Here is a 20448-nt window from a genome sequence, read left to right as displayed (position 1 = left end):
CCCCTGTTTCTCTCACAGAACTGCAAATCCCACAGCTCTCCAGCAAGAGAGATGGGTTGATGAATCGTCCTAGCTCTGCGAGGGGCCTCCTAACAACACTCAGCACTCTTAACAAACTACATTTCCCAGGATTAAAGTGTTGTGGCACTGCTGTAAATGTACCGTGAGGATGGGGCCATAGTCATTTCAGCCAAGTGAAAGATAATTGAGGACAAGCCAAAGAGGCCTTGCTGTGGTGCTTTGACTAAAAGTATCTGGTAGGCCACATACAGTGGTACCTCGGGTTACATACGCTTCAGGTTACAGACTTCGCTAACCTCAGGTTAAGAACTTTGCTTCAGGATGAGAACAGAAATCGTGCTCCAGCGGCGCAGCAGCAGCAGGAGGCCCCATTAGCTAAAGTGGTGCTTCAGGTTAAGAACTGTTTCAGGTTAAGAACGGACCTCCGGAACAAATTAAGTACTTAACCAGAGGTACCACTGTATAGCCGTCAGACTAATGTTATGCAAATGGCAGAGGGTGAAAACTTACGCATTTGCCAAACTTAAACAATTTCATCGATCGATCGATCAACCAACCGGCAAACTCATTTGACTGATCGACTAAAGGCTGGGAATCCCATTCCTCACAGGTGGGGAACCTGTGGCCCTCCAAAAGTTAATGGAGTCCAACTTCAACCATCCCTGACCATTGGGCAGCGCTGTCTGTGGCTGCTAGGGGTCCAGCCACCACTGGAGGCCCACAGGTTCCCTGGTCCGTCCAATACACCCTCTTCTCTTCAAGAAAGCCCTGTTAAAACTTTTCTGCAGAGGCATGTGGAGGGTATCTGAAATAGACTCGGAGTCGAGAGTGGATTTCATGCTCTTTATTCAGCTCATAGTGGTGAGGAGGAATGGAAGTTCCCCCGGAATGTCTGCTTTATATACATTATTTACAGAATGGGCCCCATGTGATTGGCTAATTCCGAGATTCACCTGTAGGCCAATCAAGTTGCAGATTCACTTCACCTGGAGCTGGATTGGGTGGCTCCTGTGGACCAATCAGACTGCTGCATTCTGGACCCTGTTGTTCTAGGACCAATCAGACTGCTGCATTCTGAATCCTAGTGTTCTAGGACCAATCAGACTGCTGCCTTTTGGATCCTATTCAACTCAGTACATAGCACCATCCCTCCATTTTGTCTTTGAACCTCTGTTTTTATCTTTCCATGAATGGTATGCTTTAAAGTAGGGTTGGAATACCCCCCCCCCCCTTTTGGTGGATTATTTTATCTTTTTGTGAAGCGTTTTGAGTTTTTGTTTTTAACAGTCAAGCGGTGCATACAATTTATGAAAACAAACAAATGGTGTTTATTCTTTCGAAGAGCTGTCCAGCTCCTTCAGTGGAGAAAGACGTCCTTAGATTAGGGCACAAACAAGAATGACCTAGGTAAAGGGTAAAGGGGACCCCTGACCATTAGGTCCAGTCGTGACCAACTCTGGGGTTGCGGTGCTCATCTCGCTTTATTGGGAGCCGGCGTACAGCTTCCGGGTCATGTGGCCAGCATGACTAAGCCGCTTCTGGCGAACCAGAGCAGCACATGGAAATGCCGTTTACCTTCCCGCCAGAGCGGGAGACTGTTGAAGCCTTTAAATGTATGGTGACTTGTGCAACGAAATTCACCCTCCCGCTCCTCCCCGCCCACCTCCATAAGAGGATCGGGGTGGTGGGTGGGGAATCCAGTGCCCATTGAGACTGATGGGGCCGAAGGCGGGGGGGGGGGGAGAAAAGGAGGCGGAGCCACAGTCACTGACTGGCAGATCCAGCTAATTCCTGTTCGGAAGCTGCCGTACACAAATAGTCCATCTAGTTCAAGATTGTGTACACTGGCCGGCAGCAGCAGCTTAAAAAAAAAAAAAAAAATTTAAATTTTCCAACATACATTTATAGTATCCAATCTAAATTTATCACATATTTTCTCTTTTAGACTTCCTTCAACCTCTCTGACAATCATCCATTATTCAAATTTTTAAATACGCATTTCCTAATTTTATATTGCATTTTATAAACCTTCACACACTTAGTTTTCATCAATACAATAGTCCTCTATCATTTACAGAACTTCTTGAAATCCCACTAGCGTTATTTGCTCATCACATACACATTTCAGATAGTCTGAAAATTTTCCCCAGTCTTCAATGAACTTTTGATCTCATATATATCTGATCTTTCCTGTTAGTTTGTCCAGTTCAGCATACTCCATCAGTTTCATTCTCCATTCTTCGAGCGTCGGCAGTTGTTCCTGTTTCCATTTTTGGGCCAATAATATTCTCGCTGCTGTTACTGCATATTGGAAAAGTTTACAGTCCATTCTATTTATTTCATTTCCTACTATTCCTGAAGAATAGTGGCAGCAGCAGCTTTTAGGCCTCTCCGTGGACGTACCAAGGATTCAACCCGGCACCTTTTGGGTGCAGATGCTCCACCAACTGAATCGTAGAGTTGGAAGGGATCCCTGAGGGTCATCTAGTCCGACCCCGGTTTCTCCCAGTGCGGGACTCAAACCCATGACCTCCAGATTTAAAGTCTCATGCTCTGCCAACTGAGCTAGGCCTCTTCCGTCCCCATCCTCTGACAGGCAGTGCCCCTCTCTAGACTAAGTCGGGAAGTGGGCAGGAGGGAGCTGGATGTACCAGCCTTTACTGGGTGGTGAGGAGCAGAGGAGAATAAGGGGATTTAGGTGCTCCAGCCCACTTCCACCTGTGAGATGTATTTTTTATTTTATCTACTAAATTTGTATTGAGAGTGGCAGCTGCCTCGGATGTAGTAGAAGCAGGAGATCTGCACCATTTTCGATCGATGGCTCTCAAATCCCATGAAAAATAATTTTATTAGGAATGGATAATGCTCACAGTGCTCTGTTTGCTTTAAACACACACACACACACACAAACAAACACAAAACCCCAGTCCCTGCTGCTAGGAACTTGCAGTATGAATTTCAGGGATGAGCTTCGCTTTGTTTCAGGAAGGGATAAGGACAGCAGCTGCACACACGTCCTGCTTTCATAGCACACAGCTTCCCCACAAAAAATCCTGGGAGTTGTAGTTTGCAGAGCTACAATTCCCAGCACCCTTAGCAAACTACAAAGCCTAGGATAAGCGGCGGGGGGGGGGGGAGAGAAGGATATGCTTTAAACGTATGTTGCATACGCAAGGAAAATAAGAGTTTTGAGAAGTGGGGAGAGATGGAGTCAGAGAGATTGGTCATCCCCTGGTTGCTAGAGCGGGGGGGGGGGAATATCCTTCTTGGTGGCTCATGCAATCTACTATTCTGAATAATGTTTTTTATAGGGTGGGGGGTCAGTGGGGATGCCTTTGAGACTTTTAGATGTTTTGCGTTTGTGATGGCTTCTGCAATAGAATCTGAATCAATCGTAACAAATTAATTCCAAAAGGAGGCTCCAGCTTCAAATTGCTGGGCTAAAATTTATCAGGAAGTCTCGTTTTATTCATTTGCAAATGAAGAGAGACAATGGTTGCTTGCAGCTGTTAACCAAGAAAGTAAAGACCAGGGTGATTGCATTATCACCATTTACCAACACTGAATGGGGCACTTGGGCTTGTTCTGCATAGGGTTCAACTTTCATCTGAATTGTCTCAGGAGACTTACGCATTTCCTTGCAATCTGTCTGCACCTTTCAGAACTTATTTCCCTCTGCACGCCACTTAGTGATGCAATTACAAATTTGCTGCAATGTAGTCCTACGCATATTTTACTCAGAAGTAAATCCCCAAGGTGTCACAAAACACAGCTTTGTGAAAAAGAGAATAGTAAGGTCTGTAAAATTTGAGCATTGTTAACTAGAATGTTGCGAACCTACAAAGACAGGATAAGCAAACCGTATTGGAGTAAGTATGATTTAAAATTATGATTAATGATTTATATGGATCAAGAAAGGAAGATTAATTGTATTTGATTAATTGGGGAAATAGTCAGGTAAATGTCTAAACAGGAACTGCACCTGCAGACGATGGAAACAGGAGTGGATGGTAAAGTAATTTTTAAATTGGTGTTAAATTCTAATTAAATTGTTAATTTAAAATTTGGAAAACTAATAAAAATTGTTTGGTTAAAAAAAGAGAAGAAAATCCATAAGAAATATTTGTTATATGTTTGCAGCACTATCTGTTGACGCTGCCTGTTAAAAGTTGCCAGTCCATGTTCTGCAAAATTTTGGCGCATGTCACACCACATGCCCCTGAGCATGGGCAGAGTGCCACCCCATACCCCACTGTTGAAGAGATCTAGATGGATCAATGTCCTGGCTCAGGTACAAGGAAGCTTCCTATGATTCTCTCAACATTTGGCTTGTAAAAGTAGGTAGGCAAAAAATCGAGAGAAATGTTCAGCGGCAACTCACAAGTTAAGCCCTGGTGGAATCTGGGAAGCACAAACAACCCTCCTATGCTGTACACTAAACGCCAGGTTCTTTTTTTGGGGTGGGGGGGTGGGGGGGTATATCGCCTCTGAACCTGGACATTCCATTTTTTAAGAAAAGGAACCTATCATGTTCAGCAGGATCTGCAACAAAGTGTTGCAGTATGGAATGCTGGCTGCTGTTCAGGTTTCTAACCACTCCACTTTAACAGTGACATTCCCTCTAGTTCTGAACCTCAACAGGTGGGTACCAATCATTATTTAGCCAAAATGCAAATACAGTGGTACCTCAGGTTAAGTACTGGATTCGTTCCGGAGGGCCGTTCTTAACCTGAAGCACCACTTTAGCTAATGGGGCCTCCCGCTGCCGCTGCACGATTTCTGTTCTCATCCTGAAGCAAAGTTCTTAACCTTGAAGCACTATTTCTGGGTTAGCGGAGTCTGTAACCCGACGCATATGTAACCTGAAGCATGTGTAACCTGAGGTACCACTGTATACATGAATAGGCCTGGAGAAACTCTCAAGTTTTGCCGAAGTGCCTAAAAGGTTATTGGCAAGAAGAGCCCTTAAGTAGTGGGTGAGGGAAACAGCCCACAGTGGACAGTTGTGTTCAGTGGTGACAGAATACAACCTACTTACTTGTTGGGGGGGTGGGGGGGGGGAGAAGAGATGGAATGGAGTATTCTGGTATAGGGCAAGGCTGGCTGGCAAGCACCCTGTTGTCAAGAACAACACACAGGATCCATTGAGCAACTACCCAATTTTTAATAGCTCCAAACAGAACAAGCTCCAAACTTGTCACAAAAGACTTTTTTAAATTTAAGATTACAAAAAACTGGAGATAAGAAACTTTTTAAATAAAACCTCAACATGTTTTGACAGGAGTATAAAAGCGTGGGCATTCAGAACTGTAGACACTCAACAAGGGAACCAAAAAAAACTAAAACGGTTTCATTGGTTTGCAACGGGTACCTGCTGTTTGGCTCATTTCTAGTCATTTCTAGGATGCTTGGGGGAAAAGCTAGGCTACTACTGAACATTTAAACAGATGGGCACAATAGTGGTAGACTAATGAGAGAACGAGAACAATACATTAGGATCAGCTTCAGGGACAGATATTATCTGGATTCACACATCAATAGCCAAACCACAGTGACTGTGCTTGAGGCTGATTTGCTCCTACACCCCCCCCCCCTTCCTGGTTCGGCCAAACCATAGTTTACTGTTATGTTCAAATCAGGCAGATGGTAGCATACTGAGAAGGGGGAACTTGCTGCCCTCTCGATGCTGTCAGACAACCAATCTCCATCCTTTGGCCATGGTGGCTGAGGAAGATTGGAATTAGGAGTCTTGAGGGCTGAAACTTCCCCACCCCTGGCTCCTGCAAACCAGTTTGCCCAGTTCGAAATGTGTGTGACCCCAAGTTACCGTCACTGTGGCTGAACTCTGTGTTGCCCATTAGATGAAAAACAGCACTTGAGTATGGGGGCATATGTCTGTTAAATAAGTCTGTGACCAAACCATCTTTCTAGGGGTTCAAGAGAATGTAAATATAGTTATTAAATTTGGGGAACTAAGGTATGGCTTAGCCATACAGCAGAATGAAGTGGTATAATCCTGGAGGTAGTGGAATGGGCTGTACCATTTTGGAACCCAGGCGGGATCCCACATTTAATTTTAATGGTGCCTGGACCAGGGGAAGAGCTCAAGTACAAAAACTGATCTGAAATAGAATGTCTTCCCCATGACAAGGGGTGTTTTTCTAATTTTTCCTCACTAAGGTTTGTTTAACATGGCAGAGCTTTCGAAATTGGTACCCCCTACCAACACCCTAAAATAGTACAGTCCACATTCAGCCTCCAGCCCCCTCAGGATGCTTCCCTCTAATTCTCTCCCCACAACCTAATCTGTGGAGTAGGCTTTTAAAAGAAAGAACCCCCAACAATGTTATAGAGAAGCACCCGTCAAATTTCTTTTCCTTCAAAAAGGCAGAAACACCAGAATGCAGATAATTAAAACACACATGTAACATGAACAGTAGAATTAACTCTCGCTTGCAAAAAGCTCAACGTGCCCCATTAACACCTTATGCTTTCCCCGATACCAACCTTGAATTCAAAACTGCTTCCCTTACTCAGTTTTCCCTTCCAACTCACTCCACTCCTTCAATAAATTCAAGGGGCTTAAAGTAAAAAAGACCCTTATATATTGCCTAAGCTTGGTCACTAATTCAGAACAGGATAATGCAACATACAACTTTTTTTTTGGGGGGGGAGGTGTGCTTTATTTTGGGATAGCTTCACCATGAGGAAGAAATAACAAGAGGTGCGGGACATCCTGCCAAGCGATGCAGGATGTTTACATGTAGAAGAAACACATGCTTTGAGAGGAATTTCGAAAAGAATTCACTTTGCCTGGATGGTAGCTGGATTTGGGGGGGGGAGTGGCCCCACACAACGGGTTGGATCACCCCGATCCATTTGGGCACGGCTGCCTCCTACACATAGGCTGCCGAAACCAGGAGATGCACCCAGGTGGCCAGAAAAACAACACACATTGTTGGCAAGAAGAGGAAGGAGCTGGAAGGAGACTGCAGGTCCTGTCTGAGGCAGACTTTGGAAGCTGGGATGTTCTGGCCCACAAATCCCACCAGGAATTGTGGTCCAGAACGTCCGGAGGGCGCCTGGGTTGGCAACGAGAAGCCCCCTCCTCTGGTTCTGCCCCAGAGAGATTTAACCCAGCAACGCTATCCGCTCCCGCCCTTATTCCTAAAATCCCGCTAATTCCCTCCTGCCGAGTCGCAGGCCGCTCACAGCTTCGCCTTGCTCTTGGTGTGGATCAGCTCGTGCTTCTCTCGCTGCCACTTGCGGTCGAAGCCCTCCCCGCAGAAGGGGCACTCGTGGGGCTTCTTCCCGGTGTGCTGGCACTCGTGCCGGACCAGATCCGAGCGCCAGCAAAAGCCCTTGCTGCAGAAGCAGCACTCGTAGCGCTTCTCCCCGGTGTGGAGCATACGGTGGCGGTTGAAGGTCGCCAAGCCGTTGAAGCCCCGGCCGCATTCGGGGCACATCTTGATCTGGCTCTTGGGGGCGGCGTCTGGAGGGGGGGAGGGCTTCTTGAGCTTCGGCTTGACATCCCGAGGTGGAGGAGATGGAGGAGGAGGAGGTGGTGGTGGCGATGGAGGTGCCTCGGCCAGGTTCGGCAACTGGGCTCGCTTCAGCCTATCCGAGCGGCGCTGCTCCTGCGTGCCTCCGGCCTGCTTCCAGCGGGACGGCAGGACTGCATTTGCTCTTCCGGGAAACCGGGCTCGCAGCTTCACTTCCCCGTAGCGGCCCCACTGGAAGGTCTTCTTCCTCCTTGCCACGGCGGCCTGCCCATAACCTACCGGAAAGACAAAAGTGTAGAATCGTAGCAGGAGGCCCAATTAGCTAAAGTGGTGCTTCAGGTTAAGAACAGTTTCAGGTTAAGAACGGACCTCCGGAACGAATTAAATACTTAACCCGAGGTACCACTGTATGGCTAACCTGATCCAAAACACCCACCCACCCCACTCACACATGAAAACAAAGACCACCATAGCCAAACACAAATAAATAACCACGCCCGAGGCCAACCCCAACCTCTCTCACCACCAAAGGAACACAAGTGAACAGCAGAGAACCTGCACAAGCAATGCTGACACAAAACCCCACATATATTAACTAAAATAGAAACATCGCCACCCACCCCCACCTCAGGGACCTGGGAAGGAACCTCAGCAAGCAATAAAGAAATAAAAATAATTTATTACTTATACCAGGCATCCCCAAACACGGCCCTCCAGTTGTTTTGGGACTACAGTTCCCATCATCCCTGATCATTGGTCTTGTTAGATAGGGATGATGGGAGTTGTAGTCCCAAAACGTCTGGAGGGCTGAGTTTGGAGGTGCCTGACTTATACCCTGCCCATCTGACTGGATTTCCCCAGCCACTCTGGGCGGCTACCAACAAAATATTAAAAACACAATCAAACATCAAACATTTAAAACTTCCCTAAACTAGGCTGCCTTCAGATGTCTTATAAAAGTCAAATAGTTGTTTATTTCCTTGACATCTGGTGGAGGGCGTTCCACAGGGCGGGTGCCACCACTGAGAAGGCCCTCTGCCTGGTTCCCTGTAACCTCACTTCTCGCAGGGAGGGAACCGCCAGAAGGCCTCAGAGCTGGACCTCAGTGTCCAGGCTGAATGATGGGGATGGTGACGCTCTTTAAGGTATAATGGACCAAGGCCATTTAGGGCTTTTAAAGGTCAGAACCAACACTTTGAATTGTGCTCGGAAATGTACTGGGAGCCAATGTAGGTCTTTCAGGACTGGTGTTACATGGTCTCGGCAGCCACTCCTAGTCACCAGTCTGGCTGCCGCATTCTAGATTAATTGTGCTTTCCAGGTCACCAGCCCCGCGCATTGCAGCATCCATAACAGATGGCCACCCAACCTCTGCTTAAAAACCTCCAAGGTCGGAGAAGCCACCACCTCCGGAGGGAGACCATTCCACTGTCAAATGGCTCTTCCTGTCAAAAAGTTTTTCTGTATGTTTAATTGGAATCTCCTTTTTTGGAAGGGTGCAGAGTTGGAGAAGAGCGGCAAAAAGGTGAGAGCCCTATAAAGCCTTTCATTCAGAACTAGGACTTTCTTTTAGGTAGGGATGGGGAGCCCTTTGCAGCCCCGGGGGCCGCACTGCCTTCTGGCCAACCATTTGAGGGCCAAATATGAGTAGTGGTTAGGGCCGGAGCCAAAAGAGATTTATTTAGAGCATTTTTAACCCACTCAGAAATACTCCCAGAGTGCCTTGCATACAACCAATTGCGACATGACCATCCCTGCCCACAAGCATACAATCTGAAATGACAGGGCACAAAAAAAAGGAGGGGGGGGAGAAGAGGGGGGGGAACTAAACACAAGCACCAATAAACAGTAGTTTTTATAAAGATCAGGTGGTTGTCTCTAGCTCATTTCCTGTCAAAAATGTTATGTTACACACATAAATCAATACACTCCTCTTTATCTGAAACAGAAAATGTTAACACAAGCTGGCTGCAACATAAGCCTTACAGCTGGTTGATAGAATTTAAAATTTTGTTTGTGTGTGGGTGTTTCCTCTATCCTTTTTTTTATTTTGCTCTCTATTGGCTTTGTTTGGCTTTTATTGTAGCGTATGTTGAAAACCTTGAATAAAATTGATTAAAGCAACAACAAGAACACTGCTCCACACTGGATCTCTGTGGAGCCAGGGACACCCCCTCTTCCCACCGCTAATTCCAGGCAAAACTAAGAGCCCTGCTTACCTGTGTAAGTCTTGCGTGATGATGAACTGGGCTCCCCTTGGACCTCCCTCGTAGCCCAAGTCTGCAGCGGCACCGTTTCCAGTGGAACATCCTGCTTCTTGCGAAGATCTGTGGCCTCTTCCTGCTCCTGGAAAAAATTAAAGAGCAGAAAAAGGGAGACCACTGAGGAGTGGAGGAAAAGGAACAGAAGGCAAAGTGCTGAGGTCACCAGTGTGGTGCAATGGTTAGAGCTCTGGATTATGACCTGAGAGATCAGGGTTCGATTCCCCACTTAGTCATGAAACACACCAGGAGACCTTGGGCGCAGTCACCATTCTCTCTAGCCTGAGCTACCTCACAGGGCTGTTGTCAGGGGAAAGAGGAGAAACACGTAATAATAATAAACTAGAAGCAGCTCTTTAAGTAAGGCACTGGGCCCCAGAGGCTCGCTCAGCTTGAACTGGAAATTGGGGGTTGGACAAAAAAAATATCCTGCATTGCACAGGGTTCAGAGAGATGACCCTAGTGCGTCCTTCTATTTCGCCAAAAAAAGCAAAAGCGAAGTTGAAGGCACTGGCTTTGGCCGCTTGCACTGCTGGGATATTTGACTTTTGCAACCATTTGCTGGCTAGGAGCTGCTTGCAAGCCCGGGGGGGGGGGGGGGGAGGAATGCAACCTTCTTACCGGTTCTTCCCCCCTTTCGGCCGCTTGCAACCTCCTCAGGAAATCTTCCGCCAGAGCCACGGCCTGCAAGCAGCTCTCCGGCACACGCTCCTTGACCCAGTGGTACATTTCCTTCGGCAGGACGTTGAGGAACTGCTCCAGGAGCAAAGCCTCCAAGATCTGCTCCTTGCTGCTCCTCTCCGTGTTCAGCCACTGTTGGCACAGCTCCTGGAGCCGCGCAAGGACTTCCCGGGGCCCGTTGGCCTCCTGGTAGCAGAAGCGGCGGAACTCCTGGTGCTTCTTCTCGCGCGCCAGGGCCTCGCGCCTCAAGATGGCCGCCTTGACCTTCTGGAAGTCTCCGCGGTCCTGGGGGTCCAGACTGATGAAGGCCTTCTCCGCTTCCTCGCCCAGGGCCGGCAGCAGCCGGGTCACCCACTCCCTCCTGGGCCAGTGGCAGGCCACGGCCACCTGCTCAAAGGAGGCCAGGAAGGCCCGGGTGTCAGCCCGCGGGGCCAGCTCCCCCGGGGTCTGCTCCTCCCAGACGGAACCTTCCAGAAACTCCTGGAACTCGGTCTCCCACTGATAGTGACCGCTGCTCCCTATCCGCTGGCTCTCTTGGCGCACCACGTATCCCCCGGCGTCTGCCGAACGGCTTGCCGAGGGGCTTTCGGGGGTTCCTGCCTCGCCGGCCCCCGATTCGAGACCTTTGGGGTCCTCCCGGAGCCGGGTGCGCTCAGCTTCGGCCCTCCAGCGGCGCGTGGCGGCCATTTTAGCTCTGGCGGCTGGAAGTATTGAAGCTCGCAGCGAAAGAATGGCAAAAAATGGCAACTTCTGTTCAGCTGCTCCCAACTCCCTGGGCAAGACTTGAAAAGCCGTGCAAGGGTTTCGCGGCCGGCAATTTTGTCGCTGAAGAACCGGGACAGCTTGCAAGCAACGTTTTTTTGTTTTGTTTTCAAAGGCTTCTTTCCTGAAAGAGAACGCAAAACAGGGATGTCAGAAGGAACAGAAACCCACATGCCAAGAGCCAATTCCCAGGTCTTGTGAGCGCTAGGAAATTTCGCACTGCACCTTGCCGACAGATCTGAAAAAGGCAAAACTCGCAAGACACACAGAGAGAGAGACAGAGAGAGAAGCTCCTCTCGCTCGCTTTGCAAAGTCTTTTGCTCTGCTTTTGCTGCTAAACCTCACACTGGGCTGGACCAGGAGATGCACAGCACTCATGCTAAATTGCTACAAATTAAAAACTTCTGCAGGGAATACAAGAAGCTGTTTTACTTAATCCTCTGCTCTTCCTTGGAGGTTTTTAAGTGGAGGTTGGAGGGCCATCTGTCATGATTGCCTTAGCTGAGATTCCTGCATTGTAGAGGGTTGGACTAGATGACCCGCGGGTCCCTTCCAACTCTACAGTTTTATGACCTAGGCAATGGAAAGGGCTGTATCCTCAATAGTAGAGCATCTGCTTTGCATTCTACAGTTCCTAGGTTTAATTCCGGATGGGCTAGGAGCCCCTGCCTAAAGTGCTGCCAACCAGGGTAGACAGAACTAAACTAGACTGACTAAAGCTGATTTGGGATAGGGCAGCTTCTGAAGACGGGACTGAGCTCAGCGACAGAGCAGCTGCTCCGCAGGCCTAAGATCCCTTGTTCAATCCTGGCATCCAGGGCTGGGAATTTCCCCTGCTTGACACTTTGAGGGGCCACTGCCAGTCAGTGTAGGCCAGTGCTTCCAAAATTTAGGTCTCCCGCTGTTTTTGGACTACAGTTCCCATCATCCATGACTTCTGGTCTTGCTAGCTAGGGATGATAGGAGTTGTAGTCCCCCTCCAGAAAACAGCAGGAGCCCCAAGTTTGGAAAACCCTGGTGTAGACAAGAATGTGGTGGACAAAGGTTCTGTTTTAGTATGAGGCAACTTCCTATATTGCTCAGCCTAGGGACCAAATGTGGCCCTCCAAGCCCCTCTACACGGCCCTTGGGAAACTCTCCCCAAGCCTGCATACCCTCTAACATTTCCCTGTTGAAAACTGGGACCCTTTTAAAGCATCTTTGCTGAATTTAACCTGCTATACTGAGGGGGGAAACTGACACACCAGTGACTTTGTCAGCTGTGGCCCCTGGCCCCATCTATGTGGCCCCCAGAAGGTTGCAGTTCAGCCAACAACGTGCAGAGGGCCAGAGGTGTTCCCACTCCTTGCCCCTAGACCTTGCTTCCAAATCCCCTTCCCAGGATTCCTCCGGCTAAACCTGGTTTTAAAACTTCCACATTTAAACAAATACGCCATCGAGCCTCAAACATTTAGGCCCCATTTGCACTACACTGGGGGGGGGGGGCAATATGAATGAAATATTGGGAGGCCGGTTAAGGCTCACCCCACATAATCAATCACATGACATGGTGCACACACACCATTCTAATGGCAATGCCCATCAACTTTTGGGAGAGGCTGGCCCCCTCAAATATTCCGTTGGGGGGAGGCCGGAGCCCCCAAAACTCCTAGGAGTTGGCTCCTAGGCACTGCGCACTCGAAACAGCATCACTCCACTTTAAACAGTCCAGGTTTCCCCGACATAACTCTGGGAGTTGTAGTATGTGAAGGGTGCCGAGAGATGTCAGGAGACGCCCATTCCCCTCAATTCCCAGAGTTCTCTGGGAAGAGGGATTTGTTGTTAAACCACTGTGGGAATTATAGAATCGTAGAGTTGGAAGAGACCACAAGGGCCATCGAGTCCAACCCCCTGCCAAGCAGGAAACACCATCAGAGCACTCCTGACATATGGTTGTCAAGCCTCTGCTTAAAGACCTCCAAAGAAGGAGACTCCACCACACTCCTTGGCAGCAAATTCCACTGTCAAACAGCTCTTACTGTCAGGAAGTTCTTCCTAATGTTTAGGTGGAATCTTCTTTCTTGTAGTTTGGATCCATTGCTCCGTGTCCGCTTCTCTGGAGCAGCAGAAAACAACCTTTCTCCCTCCTCTATGTGACATCCTTTTATATATTTGAACATGGCTATCATATCACTCCTTAACCTTCTCTTCTCCAGGCTAAACATGCCCAGCTCCCTTAGCCGTTCCTCATAAGGCATCATTTCCAGGCCTTTGACCATTTTGGTTGCCCTCCTCTAGACACGTTCCAGTTTGTCAGTGTCCTTCTTGAACTGTGGTGCCCAGAACTGGACACAGTACTCCAGGTGAGGTCTGACCAGAGCAGAATACAGTGGCACTATTACTTCCCTTGATCTAGATGCTATACTCCTGTTGATGCAGCCCAGAATTGCATTGGCTTTTTTAGCTGCCGCGTCACACTTATAGCTCTCCGAGAGGAATGGGTGGGTGTGTCTCCTAGCAGCTCTCAGCACTCTTACCAAAATACAGTTCTCCAGGATTTATTTATATTTTTTTTGGGGGGGGGGAGAGGGAACTATGAGAGTTTAAAGTGGTATGATACTGCTTTAAATGTGTAGGGCAGAGGACCTAATCCATGGATTTGATTTTATATATACACACACACACGTTTTTTAAATATATATATATATATAATTAAGGTTTTGGTGTCCTCGGGTGTCTTCCCGTGTAAAAGTTGGGGTGTCTAGGCGACGTTTCGACGAGGTCTCACTCGTCATCTTCAGGCTGGTGCTTTCGGCTTCTTGTTACTGGAACAGAGCAGGATCTCAGTGTTTTAGTTCCTATAAATACTGTTGAGGAGGTGTGGTGTATAGCCTCCAATGTTCTGGGCAGAGAGGAGGTTCCCAGGCTAGTGTGCCTTTTCTTCTTTTGTTCCTTAATTACTTGAGGGATATCTTGGGTGATTTCTTGAGTGATTTCCTGAATCCCACTTAGGTGGGTCATTAGGTGTGGATTAGTTGCTAAAGCCTTCGTGTCTTGAACTCTTAGTTCAAGACACGAAGGCTTTAGCAACTAATCCACACCTAATGACCCACCTAAGTGGGATTCAGGAAATCACTCAAGAAATCACCCAAGATATCCCTCAAGTAATTAAGGAACAAAAGAAGAAAAGGCACACTAGCCTGGGAACCTCCTCTCTGCCCAGAACATTGGAGGCTATACACCACACCTCCTCAACAGTATTTATAGGAACTAAAACACTGAGATCCTGCTCTGTTCCAGTAACAAGAAGCCGAAAGCACCAGCCTGAAGATGACGAGTGAGACCTCGTCGAAACGTCGCCTAGACACCCCAACTTTTACACGGGAAGACACCCGAGGACACCAAAACCTGCATTCCTGTACCCGTGAAAATCTACGAAAGCAAATATATAATTAAATTTCCACAAATTCACATAAAATTCAAATACATTTTTTTCTTCTTTTGTTTTATTTACTTCCCATCCCACTTTCCACGGGTACCCCCCCAACTTTAAAAACCATTAAGGCTAGTGCCCCCCCCCCCCCAGTTCTCAGACTTCCTGTGTTGTTTTTAAGACAGATGTTGGCTAGCCAAAGATTGAGAAAAGCTGTTCTGAGCCCTTTCAGGAATGGAAGGTGCCTCCAGGGCAGAGATTGGCAAATCCCATTTTATCACTTTGCTTTAAATAGATTTGGGAGGGCAATCTTTTGTCTCAAGTGCACTGCCATTGTCTCCGCCAGGACTGACACAAAGCCAGTCTGAATGCTTTTGCAGAGGTCTCTTCAGGACAGGTGTTGACATGGAAATGGCTGTAGTAGCACAGGTGAGGAGTTTTTCTAAAAAGGGGGGGAAATCCCTGCTGCCTTTACATCTTACAACTTAACTGATTTTTAAAAATAAATTTGAAGAGTGAAAAGCTTTAAAAAAGCAACAGCGCTGTTCTAATCATATGGTGAGATCTTTCGATGAAGGGTGGTATATATATTTATTACTGCGTTGAGGGTTGTTTTTTTACAATGACGCAGTGTGCAATTTATTTACTAAATAAAAAAAATATCTGTATCAGATCCATGTTGCTAAGCACACATTTATCATGTAAGCATGCTGCTTTTCAAAACACATTACAAAACAACAACAACATCCTATGCCCTTTTAAAATGTGTTTTTTTGTGGGGGGGGTATTGGGTTGCTGTTTTCATTTTTATTAGGTATTTTCTGGTTTTATATCTTTATTTTATTCAGTGAACCGCCCTGAGACGGGTATAGGGCGGTATATAAATTCAATCAATCAATAAACAAACGAAATATTTTTGTGACTAATTTTCCCCTGGTTTAATATTTGTTTTGCACACCGCCTTGAGTTCATTGGACGAAAGGTGGGACTCTAGTATAATAATAATAAATAAAACAAAATAGTTGATACCCCCAGCTTGGCCTAACCTACCAAACAGGGTTGTGGCAAGCATAATTAGATTGGAGGGAGACCTCCCCTTAACCCCCACCCCACCCCAAATATCTGTGAGCACAAAGGAAGGATACAAACAGTGTATAAATGCAATAAATAATTTTTAACCTTGTTTTATTTGCTCTTATGTGTTTTCTTAGCCCCGCTTTTCCAAGCCGGAATTAAGATTGCTGGAAGAAATATCAACAACCACAGATATGCAGATGACACAACTTTGATGGCAGAAAGTGAGGAGGAATTAAAGAACCTTTTAATGAGGGTGAAAGAGGAGAGCGCAAAATATGGTCTGAAGCTCAACATCAAAAAAACGAAGATCATGGCCACTGGGCCCATCACCTCCTGGCAAATAGAAGGGGAAGAAATGGAGGCAGTGAGAGATTTTACTTTCTTGGACTCCATGATCACTACATATGGTGACAGCAGCCACGAAATTAAGACGCCTGCTTCTTGGGAGAAAAGCAATGCCAAACCTAGACAGCATCTTAAAAAGCAGAGACATCACCTTGCCAACAAAGGCCCGTATAGTTAAAGCTATGGTTTTCCCAGTAGTGATGTACGGAAGTGAGAGCTGGACCATAAAGAAGGCTGATCGCCAAAGAATGGATGCTTTTGAATTATGGTGTTGGAGGAGACTCTTGAGAGTCCCATGGACTGCAAGAAGATCAAACCTCTCCATTCTGAAGGAAATCAGCCCTGAGTGCTCACTGGAAGGACAGATCCTGAAGCTGAGGCTCCAATACTTTGGCCACCTCAAGAGAAGACTCCCTGGAAAAGACCCTGAAGTTGGGAAAGATGGAGGGCACAAGGAGAAGGGGACGACAGAGGACGAGATGGTTGGACAGTGTTCTCGAAGCGTTTGACCAAACTGTGGGAGGCGGTGGAGGACAGGTGTGCCTGGCGTGCTCTGGTCCATGGGGTCACAGACGCAACTAAACAACAATTCTCTAGTTATAGGCCACCTTTCCATAACTAAACCATGCTCAAGGCAGCTTGCAACATGAAAAAAAATCTACCCAAACATAGCAAAAGTGGTAATAGATAGCAAATAAAAACATCTCAATAGAGTGAAGTCCCAGACTAGGGAGAAAAAGGCTTTTTAATAGGCCTTTTGAGATCTTTCCCAGTCTGCATCTGTATTGGAATCATTTGGGAGATGTTTTTGGTTTTTTATTTTAAAGATGTTTTATTACTGGGCTGCTCTGGGAAGGGCAAAAGATAAACTTAAATATTCACCAACTGTACACCAATTAAGAGATTTTTGAAATATTAAGCAGGACACACATATAGGATTTTAACTTGACAAATTTTAATAAAGGATCCACCTATTTTTGCGATTGTAAGCTGTTTTAAATCGTTTTTAATATTGATTTTTAGTTGTAACCCTACCTGGGACTTTACGGTGAAGGTCGGGCAATTATTAATATCGATTCAAGCCATCAAATCGTTACTAAATTTACACCCCACTTTTCCATATGGTTTTCACAGCTGCTGTCCAAATCGTTACTTTAAAAAAGCATTTAGCTATTAATAGAAAACCTTAAAATATATTTTTTAAAATAAGAAAATGAAAGCCAACAGGAATTAAAAATTCAGCTGAAGAGAACAGAGAGGATTGCAGAACTGATGGATAAGAATAAGGGTTATCATTTGGGGTCAGACTAAAAGGAGGGGAAACCCAGGACAGGATTCAGTGCCGGTCCTACTCAAGAGTAGACCCATTTGAGTGTATAGCCATGTTTCATTACTTGCCCACTTAATCACTGATCCTTTGGATAACAGCACAGTTATCAACAAGGGCCATTGCACCATTGGTTTCTCTGTTAATGTTTGTTTTGAAACTCTTCACAGAAATACAAAAAAAATCCCCCACCAAAACCCTCCAACCTAGGTCAATTCATTTCAATAGGCCTACTCTTGAGTAGAACTAGCACTGAAAACAACCCACAGCCACCTCATCCAATAATGCAATTTCTTCTCCGGAGGGAGGAATAAGAGGCAGCGCTGCTCACACCTTGCTGGAAACTGGTATTTAGAGATAGACTGCATCTGGCAATAGAGGCTCCATCTATTCAACCCTTGCCACCATTGCCGCAACACATGCCAACCTGGTTTTACTTGTAAAAGGCACCACTTACAATACCTTTCCCCATCTGGCGACTTCCAGTTGCTTTGGGCTGGAGGAATGCGCCATGGCATAGCGACAGAGCAGCTGCTTTGCATGCAGAAGGTCTGTGCAACAGTGAGCTAGGGATTATTATTAGTATTATTCCTTTGTTCCAGTTTAAACTGCTTTCCGTTTGGAACCCTGAGGACTAGAAACTAAAAAAAGGCAGTCGCAGCTCAGTGCTGGAGCGTCTGCTCCGCACGCAAAAGGGTCCCAGCATCTCCAAGCAGGAGAGCTGCTGCCAGCCCGTGTAGGCAAAACGGAGCTCAAATGGGCCAATGCTCCGACTCAGCATCTTATGGACTCCATCCAACCCCCATGGCTTGTGTGACCATCCCCCTCCCCCCAAACCTGTTGGGGTTATAAAATGCGTTGGGCTCAGCCAGCACAGTTAAGCATCAAGGAGAGTTGTCGTTGCAGCAACAACAGCAAAAATCCCCATTTGGAAGGAACCAGGTTGGGGAAGGTTGATCTCAAGGATGGAGCCTGTATATAGAGATATATAGATATATATATAGTGGCAGGGCGTTCCACGGGCCCAGCTTCCACCCAGTCCCAGATAATGGGTTCAAACTCACCACCGCTTCCAGCCGCCCTCCAACACCCAGTTTGCTGGAATGAATGGAATAGACTGAGACCAGACAGGGAGGGGCTCCTTCAGCAGGTTGGTCCCTCCCACCTGCCCCGCCCGCTTTTCACAATTTTTTTTTTTTTTTTAAACCTGGGGAAATTTTGGGGAAGGGCATCTCTCAGATTTAACCCTTTGTAGGACCTCCCAGAGAAGGTGGGGGGTGGATTAAAGAAAGAGGGACTCTTATCTGTTCAACAAGATTTGTATACCGCTTGTTCATAAAACAAAGGATTTACATTCAGGGGCTTACATACAGCCAATGTGAAATATTCCTATATATCAAACTTGAAAAGCAGCAGCTTTGATAAATAAAAATGCTCTCCTTCCCGGATCCAAAAATGCGGCTGGAGTTTTTTAAGGAACCAGAGACCCCGGTGTGTGACCCTGGCAAAGCTGCTGAAAGGAAATGGGAGCTGCCTCGCATGATAATAGGAGACAAAGTACTGTGAAGGATTTAGGAAATATTCTGCAGACTTTCCCCCCTCTGGCGGGGCTCCTGTGGTTTTAACAGGACAGCATTCAACAGGTTTAATACTCTCCCCACCCCGCCCCCAACGGCCAATAATTTTTATTTTAACACATTACAAAAATAATCACTATATTTAAATCCTGCTTTTCTTCCAAGGGGTTCAAGACTTGTTCCTCTGCTGCCTTAATCCTCACAACAGCCCTGGAAGTTAGACTAGGATGAGAGTGAGTGAGTTTTGTGTCAGAGGAAAGATCTGAACCTGGCTCTGGGTGAAAGCTGGCCCTGTTGAATTTCTGCATGTTAAAGGTAAAGGACCATTAGGTCCAGTCGTGGCCGACTCTGGGGTTGCGGCGCTCATCTCGCTTTACTGGCCGAGGGAGCCGGCGTACAGCTACTGGGTCATGTGGCCAGCATGACAAAGCCGCTTCTGGCGAACCAGAGCAGCGCACGGAAATGCCGTTTACCTTCCCGCCGGAGCGGTACCTATTTATCTACTTGCACTTTGACGTGCTTTCGAACTGCTAGGTTGGCAGGAGCAGGGACCGAGCAACGGGAGCTCACCCCGTCGCGGGGATTCGAATCGCCAACATTCTGATTGGCAAGTCCTAGGCTCTGTGGTTTAACCCACAGCGCCACCCGCGTGGGCTGCTGTAAAAGGCACCTGATGTGGGGCGATATTATTATACACCTGGTGTGTATGCATGTTAATTGTTTTTAGAACAGTTTTTGATGTTGCAGTTTATAGTTTGTTTTAAAAAAAATTGCTTTTATGTATGTACGTGCAGTGGTTTTAATTGTTTTTATATTCCTAACATAGAATCATGAAATCCTAGAACTGGAAGGGTTCAAGTTGGGCTGCATTGCAACGGGTTGGACTAGATGACCCTGGGGTCCCTTCTAACTCTACAGTTCTAGGATTGTGTATTCTAGGAACACCGCGCAGTGCAAACATCTCAACACAAGCATTCATGACAGGCGGCCATCCACCCTATGCTTAAAATCTTCCACCTTCTGAGGCACTCTATTCCACAGATGCTTTTATTATACAGTGGTACCTCGGGTTACATATGCTTCAGGTTACAGACTCCGCTAACCCAGAAATAGTGCTTCAAGTTAAGAACTTTGCTTCAGGATGAGAACAGAAATCTTGCTCCGGCAGCACGGCAGCAACAGGAGGCCCCATTAGCTAAAGTGGTGCTTCAGGTTAAGAACAGTTTCAGGTGACGAACAGACCTCCGGAACGAATTAAGTACTTAACCCGAGGTACCACTGTATTGTGGATTGCTTTGGGGCACCTCATGGGAAGAGAGTAATAAATGAAATTTCACACACCTCAAATTGAAATCCTGAGCATTTCTGTTCAGATAAATTGAGTCAGGTCCCTTAACTTCTTTTCTTTTCGCCAGTTATTTTTATTGATACTCCAGAATTTTTAACAAATTGTCAACAAATGAATACAAATTCAATATGTACA

The 20448-nt window shown here is 46.7% G+C and overlaps 2 protein-coding genes across 5 annotated transcripts in view; both read right to left on the bottom strand.

Annotated features, from left to right (window-relative positions):
- LOC310670292 (uncharacterized protein) overlaps window positions 1–20448 on the bottom strand; it is a 197115-nt gene that overhangs the window by 98631 nt on the left and 78036 nt on the right. The gene's annotated exons all lie outside the window — the stretch shown is intronic.
- Window positions 5162–18508, bottom strand: LOC310670589 (uncharacterized protein). 3 transcript variants are annotated; one of them, XM_083426156.1, is made up of 4 exons: window positions 18453–18508; window positions 10406–11351; window positions 9743–9869; window positions 5162–7798 (listed from the first exon to the last, which is right to left on the bottom strand). In XM_083426156.1, exons 2-4 carry the CDS (start codon window positions 11150–11152, stop codon window positions 7230–7232), a joined length of 1443 nt encoding a protein of 480 aa, XP_083282282.1. In that variant the 5' UTR covers window positions 11153–11351; window positions 18453–18508; the 3' UTR covers window positions 5162–7229. The 3 variants fall into 3 exon arrangements, with proteins under 3 accessions (XP_083282282.1, XP_083282283.1, XP_083282284.1); XM_083426157.1 differs by lacking the exon at window positions 18453–18508 and adding an exon at window positions 11453–11613; XM_083426158.1 differs by lacking the exon at window positions 18453–18508 and adding an exon at window positions 11519–11588.

This window comes from Podarcis tiliguerta (assembly GCF_965153285.1).
Source record: "Podarcis tiliguerta genome assembly, chromosome: 2".
NCBI classification, from domain to species: domain Eukaryota; kingdom Metazoa; phylum Chordata; class Lepidosauria; order Squamata; family Lacertidae; genus Podarcis; species Podarcis tiliguerta.
Note: the sequence above shows the minus strand (reverse complement) of the source record. Positions and strands in the feature narration are given on the sequence as shown.

What these genes read in the sequence shown, in the direction of transcription:
- LOC310670589 (XM_083426156.1), bottom strand. Translation starts at nt 11,152, where the DNA reads ATGGCCGCCACGCGCCGCTGGAGGGCCGAAGCTGAGCGCACCCGGCTC. An exon ending in CCGAAAGGGGGGAAGAACCG is followed by an intron (nt 9,870 to 10,405) that starts GTAAGAAGGTTG and finishes AATTTTTTCCAG; the next exon opens with GAGCAGGAAGAGGCCACAGA. An exon ending in ATCACGCAAGACTTACACAG is followed by an intron (nt 7,799 to 9,742) that starts GTAAGCAGGGCT and finishes TCTTTCCGGTAG; the next exon opens with GTTATGGGCAGGCCGCCGTG.